This window comes from Cervus canadensis, chromosome 11 (genome assembly GCF_019320065.1).
Source record: "Cervus canadensis isolate Bull #8, Minnesota chromosome 11, ASM1932006v1, whole genome shotgun sequence".
NCBI lineage: Eukaryota > Metazoa > Chordata > Mammalia > Artiodactyla > Cervidae > Cervus > Cervus canadensis.
Window position 1 is genome coordinate 49161813 of NC_057396.1, and position 26214 is coordinate 49188026.

Genomic DNA, 26214 nt, shown 5'->3' on the forward strand with positions numbered 1-26214 from the left:
TACACTGGTTAAGATCTTGAGTTTGGAAGTTTGATAAACCTGATTTGTTGCCATGATTACGTGGCCTTGGGCAAGTTCCTTAACCTCTCTGAGCCTCTATTTCCTCCTTGTGATTACTGAGGGGATTCGGGGACTTAAGGTAAGGGAAAGTGCTTGGGGCAGTCACTGCAGTATCACGGTTAAGACTTCAGACTTTGAACTAGAGGGCATGGGTTTGAAACCACATTCTACATCCACTCATTGGCAGTATGCTTTCAGATACATGCTCAGTCACTCAGTTGTGTCCAACTCTTTGTGACTCTATGGACCATAGCCCACCAGGCTACTCTGTCCATGGGATTTTTCAGGCAAGAATACTGGAATAGGTTGCCATTTCCTTCTCCAGGGGATCTTCCCGACCCAGGGATCAAACCTGAGTCTCCTGCACTGGCAGGTGGATGCTTTACCCCTAAGCCACCAGGGAAGCCTATGACTTTGGGTAAGATTACTAAAATCCCTCTTTACCTCAGTTTCCACAGCTATGCAATTTGGATAATATTCGTGTAGCGAATAGACTATGGGATGGCCCTCGTGATTTCACACCCTGTACAATGCCCATCTTTGAGTGTGAGTGGAACCTGTGATTTGCTTCTGGCCAGTGGAGTGTGTCAGAGGTGAAGGGATTTTGCAGATGTGATTAAGTTCTCAAATCAGTTGATTTTGAGTTACTCAAAAGGAAGATTATGTTGCCTGGGCCTAATTTAATAAAGTAAAAGCTCCTAAAAGGAACTAGACCCTCCTTGGAGTAAGAGACTCTCTGTTGCTGACTTCTGAAAAGTAAGTTGTTATGTTGTGAGACTATACATCCATGGAATTCTCCAGGCCAGAATACTGGAGTGGGTAGCCTTTCCCTTCTCCAGAGGATCTTCCCAACCCAGGGATTGAACCCAGGTCTCCCACATTGCAGGTGGATTCCTTACCAGCTGAGCCACAAGGGAAGCCCTATGTTGTGAGAGGGCCCATGTAAAGGGCATGTGGTGGTCTCTAGAAATCAGGAGTGGCCCCTAACTGACTGTGAGCAAGAAAACAGGGACCTCAGTCCTGTTACCACAAGAAGCTGAGTTTTGCCAATAACCCAAGAGTGCTTTGTGGTGGATCTTTCCCCCAGTCAAGTTTTTGATGAAACCTCAGCCCCTGCTGACATGGGGATTATGAACTGGTGAGCCTCTGAAGCAGAAAACCCAGCAAAGCTGTGTTCAGACTTGTGACCTATGTAAACTGTGAGATAATGTATTTTTTTAAAAGAGTAGTTAATGTACAGTATTATGTTAGTTTCATGTGTATGATATAGTGACCTGACAATCAAATACATTACAAAATGATCACCTTGACAAGTCCAGTAACCATTTGCCACCATACAAAATTATTAGTATTACTAATGCTAATGCTGTAGATTATGTCCTGCAATTTATTTATATCTAGAAGTTTGTATCTCTTAATCCTTCTTACCTACTTCACCTATTTTGCCCAGTGCCCCTTCTCTCCATCTCTGTTGCCACATGCTAGTCCAGGCTTCCATCATCTTTTTCATGATGCTGCTGCTGCTAAGTCACTTCAGTTGTGTTCGACTCTGTGCGACCCCACAGACGTCAGCCCACCAGGCTCCCCTGTCTCTGGGATTCTCCAGGCAAGAACACTGGAGTGGGTTGCCATTTCCTTCTCCAATGCAGGAAAGTGAAAAGTGAAAGTGAAGTCGCTCAGTTGTGTCCAACTCTTAGCGACCCCATGGACCACAGCCTACCAGGCTCCTCCATCCATGGGATTCTCCAGGCAAGAGTACTGGAGTGGAGTGCCATTGCCTTCTCCGCTCTCTCATGATGGCTATGATAAATTACTCATGGATGGCATTGTTTCCATTCTTGGCTCCCTCCAAGGCTTTTTCTCCCACAGAAGCCTGAGGAATCATCATAAAACACGAATCTGATTGAGTCACCTCTTTGCTGAAAGCACTTCCAGGCTTTAAAAAAAATATGGGGGTGATATTCAGAATTACTACTGATTTGGCATAGGCTCTGGGCAATCAGAATAGGCACCAGCATTGACAGCCATGGAAGGGCATCCTCCCTGAGCCCCATCCCTGTTACGAGGGCCCTGGAAGGGCTGGCATCTGCCTACCTCTCCAGGCTTTCCTCCAGAGCCTGTTGTCCCTGCTCCCGGCTGCCTGTATCGCCCGGCACCACTGCCCAGCCCGACTGTTTTGCTGGGCTGATCTGCTTTCACTTCCCCAGATGTACCACATTTGTCTCCAGGCCTCTGAACATGCTGTCTCCTAGGGCTGGAATGTGATTTCCCCACTTTCTCTGGCTACTCCTTTAAAGTCACTAGTTGGGTATCTCCTCTTCTGGGAAGCTTTTTCTGAAACCCCTCCCCCAACACCATGGTCTCTCACAGTCCCTCCGTGCTTTTTTTTCATCAGTGTTTGTCACCTTCAGCTGTCATATTTATGTCTTTTTTCCTCATCAGACTGGGATCTTTTTGAGAGTTCACTGGGACACGGTGGACAGTTACATCATCAGTGCTGGTAGTAATGGGTGATGATGGTGGTGATAGTGAAGGGTAGGACCACCCTTAGATCCAGGCAGGGGGGACCACCATCCTGGACCACACCCTCTAGAGGGCCCCACTCTGACCCCCTTTCAGCTGCACCCCTACCCATGTAGTGCAAGGAATCCATAAGTTGAGAAGGATGTGTACCCTTCAACATTTTTAGACCAGGGAACTTGGGATTCTGGAATTCTCTGCCCAAACAGCCCAAGTCTGCTTCCAGGACTGTGCAGTCCTCTTCCCCAGGTCTGTTCTCTAAGCCTGAGGGGTGTTTGCCTGGGGGGAATGGGCAAAAGGAAGAGGATTTGTATGAAATTTGGACATTTTTCTAGTTACTATTGCTACATAACAGATTACGCCAAAGCTTAGCTTAAAACAAATATTTTTGGAGGGGACTTTACGTTTTTTTTATTGAAATGTAATTGATGTACAATATTATGTTAGTTTCAGGTTGCTACATAATGATTTGACATTTGTATACATTGTGAAATGATTACTACTATAAGTCTAGTAACCATCTGTTCCTATATAAAGTTATTCTAATGTTGTTGACAATATTCTTTATGCTGTACTGTATATTACATTCCTGTGAGTTATTTAGTATATAACTAGAGGTTTGTTATCTTCATCCCCTAAATGTATTTTGCCTACCACCCACGTCCCTCCCTTCTGGCAACTACCCACTGGTTCCCGGTATCTATGAGTCTGTTTTTATTTTGTTTGTTTTGTTTTTTAGACTCCACATATAAATAAGATCATGTGGTGTTTCTCTTTCTCTGTGTGACTTATTCCACTTAGCACAATGCCCTTTAAGTCCATTCATGTTGTCAAAAATGGCAAGATTTCATTCTTTTTCATGGCTGAGAAATATTCTGTTCTCTATGTATGTATCCTTACCGTTTCATATGTTGATGAACACTTAGGTTGCCTCCATATCTGGCTATTATAAATAATGTTTCAATGAGCATTGATGTGCATATCTTTTCAAATTAGTATTTTTGTTTCTTTGGGTAAATACCTAGAAAGATTTAGAAGTATTTAGAAGTGGAATTGTGGTTCGTATGGTAGTTCTAATTTTAATTTTTTGAGGAATCTCCGTGCTGTTTTGCATAGTGACTACACCAATTTATCATCCCACCAATAGTGCACAAAGGTTCAGTTTTCTCCACATCCTTTCCAACACTTGTTGTTGTCTTTTTGGTAATACCCATGCTGACAGTTGTGAGGTGATATCTTGTTGTGGTTTTAATTTGCTTTTCCCTGATAATTAGTGATGCTGAGCATCTTTTCATTTGTCTGCTGGCCATATGTCTATCTTCTTTGGAAAAAAATGACTATTCAGATCCTCTGCTCATTTTTTAATTGTTTTTTTTAATGTTTAGTTATGTGAATTCTTTATATATTTTGCTTGTTAACCCCTTATCAGATGTATCATTTGCAAATATCTTCTTCCATTCACTTATGCTGCCATTTCATTTTGTTGATAAATTCCCTTGCTGTACAAAAGCTTTTTAGTTTGATGTAGTCCCATTTGTTTATTTTTGCTTTTGTTTTCCTTGCCTGAGGAGACATATCCCCCAAAGTATTGCTAAGACTGATGTCAGAGTGTATATTGCCTATATTTTCTAGGAGTTTTATGATTTCACATCTTACGTTTAACTCTTTAATCCATCTTTATTCTATTTTTGAATATGGTATGAAAAAATAGTCCAGTTTATTTTACATGTAGCTCTCCAGCTTTCCCAATACCATTTATTGAAGAGGATGTCTATTTCCCATTGTACGTTCTTGCCTCCTTTATTGTATGCTAATTACCTATATAAGTGTGGGTTCATTCTCTCTATTCTGTTCCACTGATTTATGTGTCTGTTTTTGTTTTTGGTTACTGTAGCTTTGTGGTATAGCCTGAAATCAGGAAGCACCACACCTCTAGCTTTGTTCTTCTTCTCAAGATTGTTTTGTCTATTAGATTTTTTGTATTTCAATACAAACTTCAGAACTATTTGTAAAACAATTGTTTTTTTTAATGCTTGTGAATTCTGTGGGTCAAGAACTTGTATGGGACACAGTAGGAATGGTGCATCTCTGCTCCATAATGTCTGGGCCTCAGCTGGGAAGACTCAGTAACTGGGGGCTAAAGTCATCTGGAGGGGTCTTTATCTGTATATCTGATGGGTGATACTGGTAGTTGGCTAGGAGGTCAGTTGGGGTTGTTGACTGAAGCATCTGTGGATGGCCTCCCCATGTGCTCTGGGCTTCCTCACATTATGGTGGCCGCAGAGTAGTTGGACTTCTTATTTACAGCAAGTATCTTAGTAAGCAGAGAAGTAGCTGTGTTGCTTTTCCTGGCCTAGACTTGGAAGTCACCCAGCATAATCTATTGGTTACAAATGAGTCACAGCCTACCCAAATGTAAGGGGAGGGGACATCGGCCACACCTCTCAATGAGAGCAGTATAAAAGCACTTGTAGACATGTTAGACATGTTTTAAAACAACCAAAGACATGCAGGCTAGGGTATTTCCACCTAGTCCGTGTGTGTATGAGGCCCCCTCATAGTTCAAGCAGAGCTGGAATGAGAAGAGAGGCGGGCCGAGAGTTGGAGGCTAGGGAATGGCCTTCCTGTGCTTCTAGGTTCTGGCAAAGAATTCAGAGAAGTCAGAAATTTTAAAATTGAACTTGGCCTTCCGGGCCATTAAGAAATTATGTTTGTCAAGGTTGGAAGATAGAAGATATTTATTTAATAGTTTGTTTAGTTTGATTTATAGCTTTTAAATATTTAGGATATGATAAGTAGGCTCTATTTGTATTCCTGGCTGGACCCTGCAAATGAGAAGCGTGGTCTTTGTGATGGAGGCAGCAGCAATGGTGGTGGAAATGGTGGTGATGATGGTGAAAATGGTAGTGGTGATCATCTGAAGGCTCAACACTTATTAAACATCGATTATAGGTAATTAGTCAACCACATCACATCACCATTGTCTTCACCATCATTATTTCCCTCCTTTTCTTCTTCAAAAAGCATGTACTATGGGGGCTGTATTAGGGGCTGGGAATGCAAAGATGACTGCAATGTGGTCTCTGGCTCAAGAAGCTTACTGACCAGTGGGATAAAGGCTCAGGAACAGATCTTTGCAATACAAAAGGTTGAATTACAGAAGAACCTACAATGCTGGGGGCAGCAGAGGGGACCAGGAGAGCTATTCAGAGGAGGGCTTAAAATCTAAGCTGGGCAGAGAATAGGGAAAAGCATTCCAGAAAGTGGGAAGAGCATGTTTAAGTTATGGAAGAGAGGACAGTAGTTTAAGAAGTGATAGCTTGGAAACAGGGATTCCTTTTGACCCTGTGTGTGCTATCCACACTCTTATTTGGGGAGGCTACTCCCCCAATCCAATCACAGGATTCTAATACCTCCTTCCTGATCACCCAAGATGGACCATCTGAGTCCTTTCCTAGGATCTTTCTATTGGAATTAGAAGGGAAGAGCCTTTGTATATTATCTGAGAGGGAGCTATCAGGATGCTGAACAGGTCACAGTATGTCTGCTTCTTAAAAGAGTTGGTTGGAAAGGAAGTGCTGATATGCAGGGTAAAACAGAGAGAGCACCCTGATGGTGTCGATACCTGTGACCCAAGCATTTCTAGAGCCCACGTTCATCCCAGCTTGATCAGATGAAGCAGCAAACTGGACCCTGGGATGCAGCTGGGAGAAGAGGTGAGAGAATTGGAGCAGCAGGAGCCAGATCCCCAAGGGCCAGGAGAGGGAATTTCGATACTATTCTGAGAACAAAGGGAAGACATTAAAGCAGGTGCTTAATGGAGGGGAGACAGGGTGAGATCTGTGTTTTTAAAGATCATGCTGTTTTGATAGGCAAGACTTGCTAGAAAGGAGAAGGGGTGAAGAGGAGAGGCTGATGGTAGGGGGCTTGTGAAAAAACAGATCTCATCCTCACCCCAGATATCATGGGCCAGAGGGAAGGGGCAGACTTTGGAGTCAGACCCTGTGGGTTCCAGTCACAGCCCCAGCTCTTCATTGCTTTTTGACTTTGGGCAAATTATGTGGGCTCTATTTTGTGCTGGGGATGGATAAGTGTAGAGAGAGACATTAGATGTCATGTGGTCATTCAAACAGCCTTGAGCTGGGGGCCAGAGATCCTCGTCCCAGTTCCCATTAGAGAAGGTCATGGCTCAGGTGGTAAAGAATCTGCTTGCAATGTGGGAGACCCGAGTTCAATCTCTGGGTCGGGAAGATCTGCTGGAGAAAGGAATGGCAACCCATTCCAGTATTCTTGTCTAGGAAATCCCATGAACAGAAGAGCCTGGTGAGCTCTAGTTCATGGGATCACAAAGAGTCGGACACGAGTGAGCAACTAACACTTTGACTTTGAAGATAACTCCTGTGCGTAGAAACCCATGCCACCCCACCCCTTCCCAACCTCAGCCAACCTCCTAAGGCACTTCCTGTTCATCTTCCACAAACTGACCCTGCAGGAGAAGAAAGCCGGCAGTGGGTCTATTCCAGGGACCAGGGTGAGGGGAAGGAGGGTGGCCAGGCCTGCCCTGGAGAGAGATGCCATTGTGCCTGGTGGAGCCCCAGGCCTTCCCTCACCCCCAGGCCAGCCCCAAACCACAGGCCACGTCCTGTTTCTCAGAAATACTGCCATTTCCCAGAGCCCAGGGTTCGTGAGGGGACAAGGGGAGGTGGCTTCACAGTTGCTAGAGGAGGAGGAGGAGGGAGGCTCTCCAGGAAACCTGGAGGCCAGGCTTGGCCTTATAACAGGATGATCAAGTTTGGAGGCCAGAAAGCTACATGAGAAAGTTGAGTGGAGCAGAGGCTATGCCTGTCCTAGCCCAAGACCTGATCCTTCCAGTGCTCTGGGATCCTTCAGGTGCAGAATCCCAGACCTCCCTCTGGAACCCACCCCCACAACCCCCTCCATTTACTGATGTGTGATCTTGATTAGGTCACTTCCTCTCCCAGAAGTTTCTTCTTCACTGTGTAGTTGACAGTCTTCACCTCACTGAGTCGTCCTGGCCATCAGATGAGACATTGGATTTGACCGTGCATGTGGAAAGGGATGTACATGCTTCATCCAGAGCCCAGGCTATGCCCAGCCTGGCCACCAAGCAGGATGGCGGATCCCACGGGACTCCCTACAGCAGTCTTGGGGAGTGCCTGGAGACCACTCCATCCTCCCTCCCATCACACTCATGGGGAGCCCAGCCAGGGTTAGGCAGCAAGTTGGTGACTAAGGAAGAATGGAAAGTCACTATGGAATAGAAAGTGAATGGAAAGTGAAAGTGAAAGTCATGGGCCATACAGTCCATGAAATTCTCCAAGCTACAATACTGGAGTGGGTAGCTGTTCCCTTCTCCAGGGGATCTTCGCAACCCAGGGATCAAACCCAGGTCTCTCACATTGCAGGTGGATTCTTTACCAGCTGAGCCACCAGGGAAGCCCAAGAATACTGGAGTGGGCAGCCTATCCCTTATTCAGGGGAATCTTCTCGACCCAGGAATCGAACCGGGGTCTCCTGCATTGCAGGCGGATTCTTTACAAGCTGAGCTACCAGGAAAGCCCCTGGTGTGAATGGATCTTAACTTGTTCCTAAACCTTCCCTTCCTCCATCCTCACTCCTGTTTCTTCTACTTTTTCCTTTCCCATGAGGTGTCCTCATCACCAAGACTTGCTTAAATTCTGTCTGAAAAACCCGCTTCTTCTATCTTATGTCTACTGCCAGTCACTGCCCTGCCTCTCTCTCTTCTTTCACTACTCAATCTGTTTCCTCACCTCCCAGACACTGCCTCAGGCCCCCACAACCTGCTCCTGCCTTCCGCCCCTCCTGACATGGCCCATTGCCATGGTCCCCAGAAGCCCCCTCTCCCCATGGAGAGCCCTTTCCAGGCCTCATCTATTGGACTCAGCCATGCACTCTCCTGACTTCTCTCTTGCCTCCATGTGGTTCCTTTGCTGATACCCCAGGGCTCTGTCCTAGTCCCCTTCTCTTTTCACTCTATAGTCTCTCCCACCAGCATCTCCCATCTCCAGGTGTTAGTTACCACCTGCAGGCCGACAGCTCCCAAATCTCTGTCTCTGGTCCAGCCTCCTTTCTGGACCATAATATACCTAAAGGACTGGGGTTCTCGCCTGAGACTCAGCTCAGCTGAAACTCCTGGGTTCTCCCCTCAGCCACCCCGTGAGGCACCAGCTCCACCAGACTCCCTGCTCTTCCTCAGCCTGACATCCATTCCAGCCCAGCGCCTCTCTCCTGCCCAGGCACTGTCCTCCCTTCCCTGGATCCCACAACAGCCTCCTACCTGGTCTCCGTCTCACTCCTCCACCCCACCCTTCACCAGCAGGCAGGGCCAGCTTTCTAAACCACAAACCTGACCGAAGCACTGAAAACCTTCCAGGGCTCTTTGCTGCCCTCGGGGTGATGCCAAAGCTTCTCGGCTGGGTATTCAGCCTCACCTCCCTCTGCTCTTTGCCTCACATTTTATTATCCAGCAACAGTGAACTGTTTGTGGTCCTCCCTGTAAGAAGCTGTTTTTCATCTCCCCTCAGCGATCTCTTCCTGTGCCACTGTCCACCTACCTTTCCCTCCCTCCCCTCCACCTTTTCTTCTAACTCCTGCTTATCCTTCAGACCCAGCGAAGTGTTCTCCATCTGGGCAGGGGCTGTGTTCCCCATGGCCCTGTGGTCACAGCCCTTGCACTCATGGTGTTGTAAAGACTCATCTCCTGCTCAAGATTTTGGCTCACTCAGGACAGGCAGGGAACCATGTTGGTTCCTTATATCGTGTTGGTCATCTAGCACAAGGCCTAGACCAGAGTAGCTCAGAAACTGTTTTAAGAATGAATAAAGGGAAGGAAAAGACAACTCAGAGTGATGTCAAACCCTGGGAGAGCTGCTTAGAGATTCTGAATGTGTTGACACACTCAGAAAGCTCTGGACCAAAGTCAGGAGGTTCTGATGTGCTGAACATGCCTCCCACGGTGGGAAAGATTTTGGGTGTATAGCACAATTTTCGAATAAGTCCATCAGAGAAACCAGGGAGGCAGTTGGCCTGCAACACCAGGACAAGCATATGGGGAAGTCATTCCTGTCCTGAGGTCCAGGAAATGCCTGTGCTCACAGATCCCTGCCTCCAATCCCATTCTCCAGTGAGGGAAGGGGTCCCTGTGCTGGGAGGGGCAGGGGTGGGTTCCAGGAGGCAGGGAAATCTCCACTGAGTTGAAGACATCTGAGTTAGGCTGAAGGATGACCAGTTAACGGTGTTAACTGATTCCTGGGCTTTCAACTCAGGAGATTCAGAAGCCACCCTGGACTTCAAATTAACTCCACGTGGTGAGCAAGCAAGGCTGGAATGAGGAGTCTTCTCCAGGAGGGACAGGCAGAAGCTGGGAGGAGCTGGATGTCTTCTTACTCTGAGGATGAGGGGGAGATTCCAGGCATGTTCCTCAAACCCCATTGTCTCAGAAAAGGCCCTGGGGAGTGGGCAGGGGGATTTGGGGATGATACCCCTCCCTGCTCAGTGAGGCCAGTGAGGCAGCTTAGCTGACTTCCCCAACCTCAGATGCCCAGGGATAAGACAGGGGCTCGGAGCAGAGCCAAGTGGCTGCAGGTGGCAAAATCCAGCTCACAGGCCACTTGACACCATCTCTCCATGGCTTCCCATCAGGTCTGGGGATGGGGGTGACGTGTGACTGCAGGTGAGAGCACAGGTCTGCGAGTCAGTAGGTCTGAGCTCTGGTCCTGGCTTCATCACTCATCACTGTGAGGCTTTGGGGAAGACACTGGGCGATCCTGAGCCTCTGTCTTCTCCTCTCTAAAATGGGGGTAATTCCTATATTGTTCACCTTACGTAGAATCACGGGCATTAAAACGTCTTTGAAAGGGAAAGGAACTGTACCCATGGGCAGGATAAATGACTGATGTTGTCTTTAATTGTAACTGTTAGGCCTTCTTCCCAGACCGTGGTGCCAAGGTTGGCAATCTGACTGCCAAGTCTTGGAAAGCCTCTGAGGTGAGAATATTCGGGTTTATAACATTGGTCACGGTGGAATGGGAAGGAGTGCGAGCTTGGAGCAAGAGACCTGGCATACAATTCCGAATCTGCTACCGCCCTGCTCTGTGGCTTCAGGCAAATTCCTGCTCTCCCCTCAACTCTGTGTCCTCATTGTAAAGTGTAGCTGACGATTATCAGGACCCCTGCCCTATCTGCTGGGAAAGCACTTTGAGGCTCCGTGCATACCCCTCGGCTGGCTGACTAGTCAGTCCCCCTCACTTGGCTCAGTGCCAAAAAGTTATGGGAAGCGGGGCTGGGGACAGCAGCAGCCCAGAGCAGGGGGGAGGCCACGATGGGGTGGGTACTAGCCCTGGCTCTCAAAGCCACTCACTGGGAGGACTGGGGCCAGCCTCTGCCCCTTCTGCCCCTCAGTTCCCAGGCCTATAAAATGGGGATAACCAGGCCCGCTTGTAATCACTATGAGAACACACAGAGACTGGAAATGGACTCAACAGGCAGGGTTGAGGGGTAATGCAACTTCTTATTTATTAATATAAAACAACAAAAATGATAAAGCTCATATCTGCAACTGTTCAGATCTTTGTTATAAGGTCTTGGTCATTTTATCTGGACTGGCCGTGACCTTCAGCTCCGGGGTCTGGGCTAGGAAGACGTTCCAGTGACCTGCATGGAGAAAAGAGGAAGAATTGTGTGTGGGTGTGCAGAGTATGTATGTGTAAGGGTGTGTGTGTGGTGTGTGCATGTGCATACACGTGTACAACTGAGGCAGGGTGACTGGGGTGGGGAAAACTTGGGACAAGGAGGACCGAGTAGCCTGGGTTTGAAGCCCACAGAGGGGAAGGAGATGGGGACCCCATCCTGCCCCCATAATCCCAAGGGTTCTGGTACAGGAGCCCACCTTCAACCTGACACCTGTCGGTGACCCTCCCCTCTGTGACTTCCTCCCCACCCACCTGGGTCTATCTTCCTCAGGGTGGTAGGGAGTAAGCCGGGGGCCTCTGTAGGAACGTGGTTAGGAGGTTTCAGTGGGAGAGGTTCCAGTAGAGCGGCTATGCAGCACCAGGATTTAGGGGCTCAGAGTCCCCTCTGACAGCCCTGTCTCCCTTGCCCCAAGACCAGATCCAGCTGGCTCTGCTTCACCTTCCCACTCCCGAGCTCTCGAGCGCCTGAGTTGGGAAATCTCTGGCCCAGACACCCACTGGATTCCTGTGCCGGGAACTGACGTCTGTGGCTGACAGCACCCCCCTCCCGGCACCAGCAGCCTGGAACTCCCCAGGAGGCCCCAGCTTCTAGCCTAACTCTCTTCCCAGGCCCCCGTCTTCAGCCCAGGGTCCCACCTTCGTGGGTGCCGGTGAGCAGCCGGAAGTTCTGTGCCTCTTTCTGGAAGTCTTGCTTCCTGACTTTCTTGATCTGAATCAAGTGGAAGATTCCTGAGGGCAAAGACAAGGGCATGAGCAGGAAAGGGAGGGTGTGTGGTCAGTGAAATGGGGTGACTTAGACACAGGACAGACTCAGTCACCTCCCTTCCCTCCCCTGTTCTGACCAGACACCAAATCCTGCGGACTCAGTTTCCTAAATATTTTGAATCTGTTCACCCTATCCCCCAGTGTCATCTTTCCCCTCTGGGCCCCATCGCGTCTTACCTGGGTCACTACCCTAGACTTCTGACCTTTAACCCCGCCTCTCATCTGTGATCCTGGCTGCAGGCATTGGAAAACATGCCTGTTACCCTCTCACCCCCTCCTTCCATGACCCTGCTCCTCTCACCATCATCCTGTGCTCACACCCCTCACCTGTCAACAACACAGAGGGGCCAGGAGGGAAGGAGGGAGGGAGGGAAGCTGCCAGGCCTGTAGGGCCTGATCAGTCTTTTTTTTTTTCTGGACATAGAATGTATGATAAAAATCAACAGGTGATTTGCTTCAGACACCAAAGCACTACAGGTGTCAGGGTTGTAGGCTCCCTTTCAGCTCAAGGCTCAGTTCACCTCATCCCTTGCCTGTGCTCCAGCCCTAACCAACTCCTTGAGGTCCCTGAAGGGGTCAAGCCTTCCCATTTGCCATCCCCTTTGCCAAACTCTGTCTTCTGTTGCCACAGGTGAACTTCTCATCCTCCCAGCCTTACCTGGGAGGTCTTCCTGATTCTCCCTCCTCCCTTAAATAGTTATAATTTCCTCCTTGGGTTACCCACAGCTCTTGGCTTCTATTTGTGATTGTTCCTATTTCTAACGTGCTATCATTGTGTCTGTTCTTGCCTCTTCCACCAGACTGGGAATGGAGAGGACTTTCTTCTTGGGTTCCCTGAACCTGGTCCACATTAGGCATGCTGAATGAATGAATGAATGAATCCCTGGATGGATGGATAAGCAAATATATGTGTACCCTGTCTAGGCCAGGCCCTGAGGGGGAATGAGGTATTAGCTGGATCTCCTGATGTTTGTATCCCCCGGGGAGCTGGCCACAGGCACCACACATGGTGCAAAACCCTGAGCACTTGGGCCATGAGGTCGCGCCAGCTGTTACCACCAGGGGCCGTGGCCAGAAAGAACAGATGTGACAGCAAGGCCTCTGCTAGGCCAGTACCACCCTCAAGAAAACCAAGAACTGGCCTTGCTTATGGGAATCCGGGTGGGATCCCACCTAGGGGCACAGACTGCTCTGGTCCTGGAACTGAGCTCCAGGAAGCTGGGAATGCCCAGCACTGTGCTCAGGCCCCCCGCCCAGGTGCCAGGGAGAGAATATGGGAGAGACTTGCTCCAGAGGCCAAGGCTGCATCACAAGTATGAGATGGGACGGGTCTTGGTGCCCCAGCCTGCCACTGCACAAACCCCCAAACACAAATTGGAGAAGTGACTGGGAGGAGGGAGGTCTCCACGCTGTCGCTTGTAAAGCGTGATTGAAAGGTCTGGGCTCTTGGGCCTAGAAGCAAGAGCTTGTCTGAGGGTCATGGTTGTGCCTTTTGACTTGTGAAGGGTGTGCCAGGCCTGAGAGTGGCTGGACCCTGTGTCCCAGGCGGAGGGGTAGTGGTGGCTGAGTTCCAAGAGACGGGACAGGCTCGGCTTATTGAAGAAGCTTCTCGAGCAGAGCCATTCATAGAATGGCAAGTGAACCACCTGTCTGGAGGTGGGGTGGGGCTGAGTGCAGTCAGGGGCTGGAGACCATCAGAGAGGCTAACAGAGGGCCTTCCTTCCCTAGGTGGGGGGAGGAATTGAGAACCTTGAGGTTCCTTCTACTCTTGAAATGCTAAAATTGAAAAATCCTTAACACTAAGCCAGTTCTCTGCTCAGACTCTGGGCCTGGGGCTGGCCCTGCTCTGGTGTGGCCTCAGCCCAGTTTTTAGCTCACTTTGTCTCCAGGTCAATTCTCCTCTTCCTCTCCTGGCCCCCAGGCCTGCTGTTTCCACTTGTCTAGGTGAGGAAACAGTAACGGTCTCCCACTGACAATAGGCCCTTGGGAGAGTTTGTTTTGACTTTCTCTGTCTGGGGCAGGGAGGGAATGGGGCGGGTACTGATGGGGTATTTCAGCCACCCAGGGGCTTAGGAGGTGGTGGGGTGGACAGGTTTGCTAGTGAGAGGGTGGCAGGGCCTGGCATTGTGAAATTGAAGAGTCCTTCCTACTTCTACCTTTTCACTGTGCCCCTGGTAATGAGATTTGGCCTTGAGCTATGACCTCCCCCTCTCTTTGCCATCCTGTGCCTTCCTCAGGTCCTTCCCTAAAAACATAAGGTCACGTTTGTGGAGGCGGCACTGGGGACAGTAAGACCTGGGTTTGAATCTTTGCTTTACTGTTTAAACTGTGTGATTTTGAGCAAGTCATTTTACCTCTCAGACTCAGTTTTCTTATCTGCAAAATGGGGAATTAATACAATACATACCCTTCAGGTTTCTTATGTCTGTGAACTGCAACACATTATACATAGTACCTGCTACTCACCAGTCACAGAGCGCCGGACATATAAGCATGGGCTCTGGAGCCAGAGTTTGAGGCTGTCGCTGCAGTGTGCCCCTCTTGCCTTTTTACATCCTGTCCAGCCCAGGCCCACCCTCCATGAAGGTTTCCCTGACCAGCTCGACTCCCAGGGAGCTCCTGCAAGCCATGAGGTCCTGAGGACAGAGGCTCGTCCTGTTACTCTCTGTGATGCCAGAGCGGGTGGAAGGATAAACTTGCAACCCCACCTGTCCAGGGACTGATGGACTCCCAAGGCTCAGAGCAACCATACGATTACCGAACCTCCTCAGCCTCTGGTCAAGTCCCCTCCCTGCCCTTGCTTACAAACTTCCGTGAATGGAACTTGCTCCCTCCCTTCCACTGCAGGAAGACTTTCAGGTTGAGAAGGCACTTCCTCTCATTTAAGGGGAACCTGCTTCTCTGCCATTCTAACCTGACTGATGAGGTAGGATGAGAAGGGTGCAGACATTTTTAGCACTTATTATGGGTCAGGGGTGGTACCTATGTCATTTCACTTAAGCCTCTCAAGCCCCTTCTCCCCATTCACAGAAGAGAAATTTGAGGCCCAGAGAGGTCAAGTGATTGCCCAAGGCCACACAGCTAAGAAATGGCAGAGCCGGGATTCAAACCTAGGTCTGTCTGATTCCAAAGCCCCTGCTTGTTGTTTTGACCCTTGTGGCCACTCAGAGCACAACTGCTCCCTCTGCCTGGGGCAGTCCTTCAGAGCCATGAAGCCAGCGGTCCTGTTGCCCTGAGTCTTCTCTTCTCCAGGCTGAACAGCTCCGCTTTCTCGGTCCATTCCTCCCACGGCAGGGGGCAGAGTAGAGCAGGGAAGGAGCCGCATCTGACGTCACAAGACCTGGGCTCTAGCTCCTCCACTTACTGGCTGTGTGGCCTTGGGCCAGGTACTTCACCTCTCTGAGCCTCAGTTTCCTCATCTGTAAAATGGGGATAATAATACCTAACTCTCAGGATCGTTGAGGATCAAATGAGATGATGAATGTGAAAGCACTTTGTAAATTTCAAAGTGTTTCACACATTGGTTATCATTGTCATCATTCTTATCATCATTCCCTCTTCCACCCCCCAACTCCCCCCACCTCCCCGCTGTCAGCCAACCACACCAGTAGAGAAAAGTGACCTAAGAACTAATTCCCAATTAAAGGTTTAATTTGTTTTACTCTATCCAGGGGATTTACTTTTAACAAGAAGAGCCCCAAAGCTGAACTCTCTGCAATTCCCTTCTCTTAACCTTCAGTTGGTGATAGAAGTAGCCTGCTGAACAGGGTAAGTTTTTCACAGAATGAGAAATATGTCGACTTACCTTAGAGGGCTAGGATCCACCATAAAGGAAAGGCTAGATGAGACTAGCCTTGAGGATTTGAGGATGCTGTGAGGGCCCTCCTGCCTGAAAAGATCTCTCCTCCCAGTCTGCTGAAATTCTACCAATCGACAGCTCTTTGTTTCATCGGGTAAGCATAACTCTGCCCTGGCTCCTCACAAAGTGTAACAACCCCTTTCCCCCAGGAGAGGGAGCACTTCAAGGCCCTGACATCTCAGAGTGGGTGAGAGTATCTCAACTGTCAGAGTCACTATCTCCCTCTATCTTGGAATCTGAGACTCAGAGCTGGAAGATGACCTGAGGCAGGTCTTCTTGGGCCAGAGGCACTTAATCAATTCCCTTAACACCCCTGGGAGGGGGCGGCTGGAGCACAGGAAGGGGGACAGGCCAGAGTGGGAATGGGCCAGTGCTCACCTTTTACCAGCTTCCAGAGGTAGATCTCCACCTGCTCAGAGGCCTCACGCTCGAGGGCAAAGCGACGCAGGTTGTCTGGGCTTGGGGATACTGATGTGTGGACGAGAACTCGACCCGATGCCTTCGGACACTTGGTGGCACTGATCTCACTGTGGCCAGGGTCTGCCTTGTCCTCTGGGAGAGACAAGGAGCTGTGAACGCCCTGTCTCTCCACTCCTGGTAGCCCAGGAAGAGGGACCACTGGTATGACATCCCCCTCAGGGTCATTAGGGTCCTTGGGAAAGTTCTGGTGCCCCTGGGAAGACAAGGAGATCTCTGGGGAACAGAGAGCGGCCCTCTCGCCTATTCTCCTCCCATTGACTAGCATGTCAGAAAACTTCTCACCCTTCAGGGCCCAGTTCATCTTCCACCTCCTCCAGGCAGCCCACCTGGAACAGCTTAGTTCACCCTATATCCTCCCACCCATAGCTTGTTAACCCTTCTTATGCCTCTCACTCATGCCCTTAGTTCTATGCTGCCTTGCATTGCCTTGTAATTGTTTCATTTGGGTATGTTTTCTCTCTAAAATAAACCCACAGGGGGAAAGGCAGGAATCCTATTCTTCAAGTCTTTTGAGTCACTCACATCACCAAACATAGGCTCACAATGAACACACACAGAAGGAAAGGTTTGGGAGAGGTTGAGGCGCTGATGGCAGTAATGATGATGGAGTATGATACGGAAGAGGTGGTGATAAGTGTGATGATAGTGACTGTAGTGGTGGTGGTAGGGGTGGTGAGGTGGGGGTCAGGATGGCGGTTATGTTTGTTTCTGGATCCTACAAATTGGATCCAGTCCTAAATCCTTGACATGCTGGAATTTCAAGGACATTCCCCAGAACTTTCCATGTATCAATACTCCCTGATTGTCTTTCAGGGACTGAAAGACTAAATCCCTACACATCTCCTCACCTTCTATTAGTTATGAAGACCTTTGAGGTGTCCAGCTAAAAGCTGTAAGCTGTCTCCATATCTTTAGGGGGAAATGGAGTAGGATCTGAGGGTGAGCCCAAGACCATGTGTGTTTGTGAAGGAGCCCAGCAGCAAGCCACAGCCATTCTCATAGAGAATTCAAGAGAATTCCTGGGTGGTCCAGTGGTTAGCACTCTGTGTTTTCACTGCTAGGGGCCTGGGTTCAACTCCTGGTTGGGGAACTAAGATCCTACAAACTATGCAGTGCAGCAAAAAAAAAAAAAGAGGAAATGTATTTTAAAATAAAGGAAAAAAATAAAAAAGGAATTCCCTGGCTGTCTAGTGGTTAGGACTCCATGCTTCTACTGCTGTGGGCCTGGGTTTGGTCCTTGGTTGGGGAACTAAGATTTTGCAAGCCACATGCATGGCCAAATAAATAAAGAGAATTCAAGTTGAACCCTCATCTGTCATCCCATCATGCTTCTCCCTCACCTTGCCCCTACTCTTTATTAGTCTATAAGTAATTGTTATCCCTTATGTCTAGGTATTGATTTGCAATTCATAAAGCACTTTCATCAACTCTATATCTAAGGCTCAGAAAGGTAAAGTAACCTGTCTTTGCCTAGAAGAGTAAGTTAGGTAGATAAGTATGTCAGGGAGCAAGCCCATGCAAACTCACATCTCCTGACAGCAAATTCTGGGGCAGGTGGAGACTTAGGATAATCATAGCCACTCAGCTATCTCATTTGTGAGCTGAGATGGAAGAATTAAGTAAACTCTATGAAATCATAGTACAATACTGGGCGCACAGTTGGTTCTCTTCCTCTGTTTCCTCCCCGTTCTTCTCCTTTCAGTTTTGCTAGCCAGCCCTGTCAGAGATGTGACCAGGACAGTGCCTTCTACCCCACCTGCCTTCCTTCCAGGCTTGAGGAAACGGGCCTGCCCCTTACAACAGCTCCTGCTGACAGTCACAGACTGCTCTTCTCAATGAGATGCTCTGACGTTTTTTCCTGCACAACCATTAATCCTAGGGTCACTGTTGAAAGAACTCAGCCGGCAACTCTGGAAGCCTGACTTCTAAAAGCTTTGTTCTCCCCACCCTCTGCTGTTTCCTCCCACCCTTGGCTTTTAAAACCTTCCTGCTTATGCCTTCCACTCATGCCCTTAATCCCACATTGCCCTGCATTGCCTTAAAACTGCTCGGCTGTGTTTTCTCTCTAAAATAGACCCATAAGGTCAAGGGAAGGAATCAAGTCTTTTGAGTGACTCATACCACCAAACACAGGCTCACAATGAACGCACATAGAAGGAAAGGTTTGGGAGAGGTTGAGGTGATGGTGGCAGTAATGACGATGATGAGTGTGATACGGGAGAGGTTTTAGAAGGACTTCTAGTTCCAGCTTCACTGCTCCTTCGTTGTGTGACTTAGGAAAGTCCCTTCCCTTCTCTGGGTCTCAGTTTTCCCATATGTTGATGAGGACTGAAGAAAGACAACAGTGATCAGGAGTATCGTCTTTGTGGGGATTCCCTGGCAGCCCAAGTGGTTAGCACTAGGCGCTTTCACTGCTGTGGCCTGAGTTCAATCCCTGGTTGGGAAACTAAGATCCAGCAAGCCTCATGGCACGGCCGAAAAAAAAAAAAAAAAAAGGGAGAGCATTGTCTTTGGAATAAGACAGACAGGATTCATATCCCAACTCTGTCACTTGCAGTTTCGGGACCTGGGACAAAGTATTTATCTTCTCATTCTGTAAAATGGAGATGAAGATGACTACCCTGTCCACTGTGGTGAGGATTGCATGCATTCATGCAAAACACCTATGTGGCATGTGATAAGTACGCAATAACTGTTGACCATTCCTCTTAAAAGGAGGTTCAAAAGGGAGGGGATATATGTATACCTATGGCTGATTCATGTTGAGGTTTGACAGATAACAACAAAATTCTGTAAAGCAATTATCCTTCAGTAAAAGAATATATTAATTTGTTTTTAAAAAAAAGTCCTAAAAAAAAAAAAAAGTCCTAATAGCCTAAGATTTTATGACTTCACTGAATCTAGGACATTACTTGATTCTGTGTGTGCCTGAGAGCCTCTGAATCTGTAGCACTAGTTGGTTCTGCACGTCTAGTATTATATGAGTTGGGCATTTCTCACTGCTATGTTTTTGGCATTCTGTGCATCTAAAAGCCCCTGAATCCCACGACTCTGAGTCCATGCCCCATCTATCCAGGCCCACATGAGATGTTCTACGTGTCTGTGCCCTGGGGAGAGAGACCCAGGCCTTGCGCTGGCCACTGCCCTCCCTGCCCCCAGGCTCTCTTTGTACCTGGACAAATCTTGCAGCACTTCCCGGCTACTTTCTCGGGGTGCTGGCAGGGGTACTCAGTGGGGCAGATCACCCGCTGGCAGTCCTGGCGGCCGTCCTGACAGGTGCACACGATGCAGGGCAGGGGTCCGAAGGAGCGGAAGGCTGGGTGCCACACCTCCCCATGGGAGTATGTCTTCCCACCATGCACACAGGCTGGGCCAAGGAAGGCAGGAAGGGAGGAGGGTCAGCACCTTGGGCTTGGGCCGGAGTCCAATAATGGGTGGGGGTAGGTCCTTGGGGTGCCCCTGCTTCACCAGTCTGGCCCAGCCACACTGCTTGTAAAGTAGAGGCCAGGGAATAAACCAGTCCCCTGTCCCTGACATCCCCCATCTCAGCACTCAGGGAAGAGGTGGGATCTGTAAGTTCTTGTTGAAGATTAAGAGACCTTCCTGCCTGTCATGGGCACCTATGGTGGGGTGCGGAGGGGGATGGCCTGATGATAGGAGACCTGTGCTGACACTATCTGGCCACGTGAGTGCGAGCAGGTCCCATCTGTTTTTGCAGCTTCAGTGTCCCATCTGTCAGAGAGGGGCTACGGATGCCACTGTGGCTCCTCCCACTCCACCGATCAGGGTGACCTGCAGTGAGGTCTCTCTCCCTGTCTGCTGCCACAGTTGTCTCCTTGACCCCCTTCCCTGATCCACCCCAACCATCCTCCTGCAGCCCAGCTCTGCTTCCCCCTTCCTTCATCAAAACCTTTCCTTCAGATTTTTTTTTTCTTCAGATTTAAAAAAACAAAAAAAAACCCTTTCCTTCAATACCTCCTTATCTTGTAATAATTGATTTACATGCCTGTCTCCCCTTCTGGTCTATGAGTCCCTTGAGGAAAGGGACCATTTTCATCTCTCTCTTCTCTGCCTCTCAATTCCCAGCAATATCATACTCAAAAGAATATTGTTCTATGGCCTGTAGTCCTGGTTCCAGGACTGGTTCTGTGTCTAACTCAGTACTCTGAACCTCAGTGTCCTCATCTGTCAGATGGAAGTTTAGATCTAAGCTTCTATGAGTCTACCAGCCCATGGCCAAGTTAAGACTGGGGAACCACTGGGTGGAGGTGCAGGGATGGGAAGTGGGAGCAGACAGGGGGCCCCTTTCCCACCTCAGGGTCTGCAGAGGCTCCGGTTCCCACCTTTTTTGTGTTTCTCCTTCAGAACAATCTTGACCGTGGTGCTGCCTGCCTCCTTTGGTCGGAAGTGGCGAGGGATGACGCCCAAAGGGGCGCTGGGCCCGGTGGGGGATGGGGTGCTCAGGTCTCTCTTTCTCCCACTGTCCCCTGAACACGGATCCTGGGAATGTCTCTGCAAAGGGCAGGAAGGATGAAAATCACTGACGGGCTGCTGCCAGTGCAGAAGCAGAAAAACAGGCTGCAGTGAGAGGCCTGAAGGTGGCCCTTGTGACCGGGCATAGGATCTAAGCAGAAGGAAGGTCTGATGGGGTCAAAGACACTCCTAGGCAACAAATCTTTGAAAATTCTCAGAAGTCAGTGGTTTGGAAGTCTAGCCTCCACTGAGCCCTTCTTCTGCTGGCAGTGCCAGAACCTTGTGGCTGAGGTGAGCAGAGGGGGCTGAGGTCTTGATCTGAAAGGTGTAAGTGATCAGGGACCCGGAGAACTTAATATTTAAGAATCAGAGTGAGGATGAGCGTCAGGAAATTCTTTGTCTGAGAAGATTTAGGTGATAGGACAGGGAATGGACCTCCAAAGATCCCACCCGACTGCAGAATCCCCCAGGTGAGAGGACTGAGAGCAGGTCCTGTCCAGAGATGATGGATCTTAGGAGCCCTTTTTCTGAATCCAACACCCCAAAACCCCACACCATCAGATCAGGTCTTGAGAGGGTTGGCGGTGGGAGCAAAGGGTATGTGAGACAGCCGTGAAACAGAGCAGGAGCTTCCTGGTCCAAAAATTGGGGATTGAGAAAGGAGCAAGTGGGCTGGGGGCAGAGGTAGAGTTTATCACCCCCTCACTGACACTGAGTCACATTCCTTCTTCTGCAGCTCCTTCCTGACTGTAAAGTCTCTGAGACAGTCCTTCAATGTCTGGACTGAGTCCACAGGAGTTCCCAGAGTGAAAACTATGTCCCGGGCCCCAGCACAGACCAAGGAACACAGGAGGTACCCAGAAGGAATGGACGAGCCCAACACCCCTATATGACTTACCCACATCATCCAGCAGTTCAGTGAATAGCTGGAACTACTTACTGGAACTAAGTCTGGTGGGTTTCACTTAGCTGCCTCCTATGACAAGGACAGGGGCTTCCCAGGTGGTGCTAGTGGTAAAGAACCTGCCTGCCAATGCAGGAGACATAAGACACACAGGTTCAGTCCCTGGGTCAGGAAGATCCCCCGGAGGAGGGCACAGCAACTCCAGTATTCTTGCCTGGCGAATCCCAAGGACAGAGGAGCCTGGCAGGCTACAGTCCATGGGGTTGCAAAGAGTTGGACACAGCTGAAGCGACAGCATACGCACACCCATGGCAGGGACAGGGAGGAAGGTGGGTGGCATGGTCAAGACCCCCTAGAGAAGGCCCAGCCTGGGAAGGGGGTGAGCTGGCAGAGGAGAAGGGAGAGCTCATTATTTCAGACCCCTGGGGAGTCTCTGGGGAGAGGAGTCCCGCTTCGAGTGTGCCAGGGTCCAGGTGACCCAGGCTGAAAGCACAGATAGAGCTGTTCAGAGGGGAGGCATAGCGCGGCGGGTGGACAGGGACGTGAGTCAGTGTGAGCCCATTCTCCCGGCTCTTTTCTCTCTGACCAGAGAGAGTCAGGCAGTTTAGCCCATCTGAACGCTAGACCAAGATGGAAAGGGGTCAAGATGGAGCTGGAAAGGTGAGGCAGCCCCAGAGAACTGGTACCTTAGGAGCGGGATGGAAGGCTGGCCCAAGTCAGAGGCCACTCCCTCAGAAGGCATGCTGCCCAGAGGCGGCCTGCATAAGGACAGACACGTGCTCTGGACAGGACACTGTCAGAATTTTCCAGGAGGGAAATCAGGATGCTGGACGCCTGCCTCTGCCCTGTGTGGTGTTTCTGTTTTTTTCCCCAGACCCCTCCTTCCTCACCAGCCCCTATGGGAGCTGTAATGGGAGCCTAAAGAGGAACCTAGAATCTGGTGGCGGCTAATGGAGCCAACCCAGGGGACAAATGAGACATGAAGACGATAACTGGGATTGCCTGCTCCACAGTCAAGGCGATTCAGGCCCAGGATACCAGCCCCTTCGCCGCCCCCTCCCCATCCTCTCCATAAAGCTGTGCGCTCACCACCCCTCGGTGTGACTGCGTGGTGTCCTCCTCAGCCGACTTCTCACCGGACCCATCTAGAAACCCAAAGGGAAGTCCGGTCAGCCTCCACCTCCTCAGCCTTCCTGGCCGGAGCCCTGCGGGCCTCCCCACCTCTAGGCTCTGCCCCTCCAAAGCCTGGCGCTACTCCTGCAGTCCCCATACCAGTAGCACCCTTGGCCCCACGGGTATTTATTCCTACTTCTCCTTACACGTCTCCTCACCTTCGGGTTGATGAAATCCCTACAACTGAACTGCAGACTGTATCTCCACACTGGCCTGTTGGTCACTTAAGACTGAACCCCTTGGCTAGGCCAGAGCATGTCATTCAGTGTTCGTTTCAGATGGTGTAGGGGCTGCGAATCCCACCCCCACAGCCTGCCTAGCTGCGGTCCCCCAGCAGCCTCTCAGCCCAGCCACACCTGAAGTCACCAGGCTTGGCTTACACTATACACTCCCTGGCTGCCCTTAGCCCCTCTGTCGCTCCCACTGGAACAGCCTAGGACTCCTCCATCCCCTACCTGCCTGGGCCCCAGCACTCAAAACCCTTTGAAGTCCAGCAGCTTCCTAGAGCCCCCCTTCCCCCTGCCTCACATACAGTCTAGCTGCCACTGAGCAATCTGTATTCAAAGACCCAGAACACAGAAATCAGACTGCTTGCTAGAAATCACCAAGCACAGTGCACACACAGCACCGCTGAGGCCCACAGAGGGGAAGGAATCTGCAGGAATTCACTGGAAGAACCAGGACTAAACTGGTTCCTGGTCTAGTGCTCTTCCACAACCCCAACATCTGGGGAAGCATTCCACGGTGGAGTACTGCCCTCCTCGAGGTCTGCCTCCTCCAGGAAGCTTTCCTGGACTACCTCAGGCCACAGGCCACATCTGTGCACTTCATTTTACCCAAGCTGTTCACCCTTCACTCGCCACTGTGTTGCCTCTCTCTGTTCTGTACAGAGATGCTACTTGGATTCTGCTCGACACAGGAGCTCGGAGCCCCAGTGAACCCAGGCCTGTGCCCAGCTCTGCGATGAGGAAGACAGGAGGAGACGTGGTCTCTGCTCTACAGACCCTTCTCCTGTGCCTCTTCTGATCCTCTTGGCCTCATCTGACTGCAGGCATTTTGTCCCCTCGTTGCAGGCACTGCAACTGCACCCTCTTCACATGGACTGCAGCCAGCTTCCTTCAGACTCAATCTGGCAGCAGGTGCCCTCATGCCACGCCTCCTCCATGTCTCTGCCCCCAGGTCTTATCTCCGCCTCCACCACCACTCCCATCTCCATTCCCAGGACAGCCCAACACAGTAGGGGAGTGGGAGGGAATGACCCCGCCTTGGGGTGAATCTTTGACCAGTGGGAGTTGGTGGCTGGTGGACCAATTCCTCCTCTCCCTCTATCACCTCCAGACCTTTCTGAGGAGCAGAAGGCTACTTGGAGCAATAGGTCGCGCTTGATGTCAAGTCAAGGCCAGCTCCCCAACACATTCCTGTGCTGTTTTTCCCTCCCTCCCTGCTTCACTTTCCATCCCCTCCTTCCTGCTCCCTGGAATAACAATACAAATACTGCACATTAGCCTCTGGCACAGGCTCAGCTGTCTGAGGGGTGCAGCTAAGCCACCACCCTGAGGAAGGAATTGGGCTGGGTGACCCCTGGTCCCCCTAACAGTCCATGGCTAGGTCCCTGTGGTGGGTGGGTGCACACTGCCAGATGTAGGGACAGACTCACCTTTGCAGGCCTGGCAGCAGGAGGGGGGCAGCGGGAGGGGTGCAGGGCAGCCTGGTTCCGGGCAGGTCATGAGGCCGCAGTAGATCTGGCCCTCCTGACAGACAGAGCACACAGGAGCTGGGAGATGAGCTCTGCTGAGGACCAGCCTTGGGGCTGGGATAGCCCCTGCTCTGGTGGTCCATGGCCTGAGGTCTCCTCTGAGGTGGGCAGAGGGGGAGTCGCACAGTGTCCGGGGCAAGACCCAGGCAGCTCAGAGGAGGGTCCTTGAACGCTTCCCACTCACTCCAGGCCCCAAGGTAATAGTTATCCTTCAGCTTCTAAGCCTTTTCATACCCAGGCTCTTCCTAGGCTTCACAGCAACCTAGTGAGGTGAGATTTTCCCAACCTACAGAAGGGAAGGCACTGTGGAGGGGCCTGGACCCCCTGAAGTCAGAGACACACCCAGCAGAATGGACTAGAACCCATGTTTCAGGCTCTTCCTCCTGCTATCAATGTCCTTCTCCCCTGGCTAGAGCAGGGAGCCCAGCATAGACGAGTGGAATGATTGCATGTCTCTTTGGGCCCATCTTGCTCTCATGCAAACTCTAGGTCCCCAACTTTAGGACCCAGCTTGGAAAGGCAAGACTGCAGGAGAAAGGGCCTTCTGGGAGTCAGGAGGCCAGATGACCTTTGGTGAGTCACTTCTCTGGGCCTCAGCTTCATCATCTGTGAAATGGGGGCACTGCTATCTGGATTGTGAAATCAAATGAGGGAACGGTTATGAAAACCCTTTTTAAACTGCAAGGCATAATGTGTCCCTGGGAGGAAGTGAGATTACTTCGAATCCTTCCCCTATTCCTTTTCCAGCGAGTCTCAGAAGTAAGGATTCTGATCCTTCAAACAAGTCCCATATAAACAGGGATGCGAAGAAAGAAGGGGAGACCCAAGTATCCAGGGGGAGGGGACAAGGGATCACAAGAATGCTCTCACCACCTGACCCTTCCATGAGTTCTCTCTTCCCACAGCCCCCTCTTCATCCAGGTGCAGCACAGTACAGGTAAAGGAGTGTGGGTTTGGAACCATGTGGCCCTGCATCTGAATCCTGAGTATGTCACTTAACTAGCTCTGTGTGTGTGTGTGAGTGTGTGTGTGTACGCGCATGCGCTCAGTAATGTCTGATTCTTTGCGACACCGTGGACTATAGCCCACCAGGCTCCTCTGTCCATGGGATTCTCCAGGCAAGAATACTGGAGTGGATTGCCATTTCCTACTCCGGGTAATCTTCCCAACTCAGGGATCAAACCCAAGTCTCTTATGTCTCCTGCATTAGCAGGCAGATTCTTTACCTCTGTGCCACCTAGGAAGTCATGTGACCTTAGGCCAATCACTTAATTGCTCTGAGCCTCAGTTTTCTTATCCATAAAATATATTAGTGATAGCCTTCTCATAGGGCCATTGGGATACTGTATATAAACATAAGGCATTTCCTAGTAGGTACAGTACCCTAGTTTACTTCAAGAGGCCCAGGCCTTGCAAAAACAACCATTGTCTAGGTTGATTTCTAAGTGGTCCCTCTTATAAGTTGTTTGCTCTGCAGCACAGATACCTTGAA

The 26214-nt window shown here is 50.1% G+C and overlaps 1 protein-coding gene across 3 annotated transcripts in view; it reads right to left on the reverse strand.

Moving 5' to 3' along the window:
• Nucleotides 1-11111: 11111 nt before the first annotated feature.
• Nucleotides 11112-26214, reverse strand: part of CHRDL2 (chordin like 2) — a 34419-nt gene continuing 19316 nt past the window's right edge. Inside the window, exons 5-12 of one of the 3 annotated variants that reach the window (XM_043482495.1) lie at nt 24624-24717; nt 22886-22938; nt 20760-20928; nt 19589-19783; nt 16315-16488; nt 15442-15496; nt 11949-12041; nt 11112-11274 (exon numbers count right to left, since the gene is read on the reverse strand). In XM_043482495.1, coding sequence (XP_043338430.1) covers nt 11214-11274; nt 11949-12041; nt 15442-15496; nt 16315-16488; nt 19589-19783; nt 20760-20928; nt 22886-22938; nt 24624-24717 — 894 coding nt within the window. In that variant the 3' untranslated portion in view covers nt 11112-11213. Of the gene's footprint in view, nt 11275-11948; nt 12042-15441; nt 15497-16314; nt 16489-19588; nt 19784-20759; nt 20929-22882; nt 22939-24623; nt 24718-26214 lie in introns of all 3 variants that reach the window. The other 2 variants (XM_043482494.1, XM_043482497.1) reach the window with 2 other exon arrangements.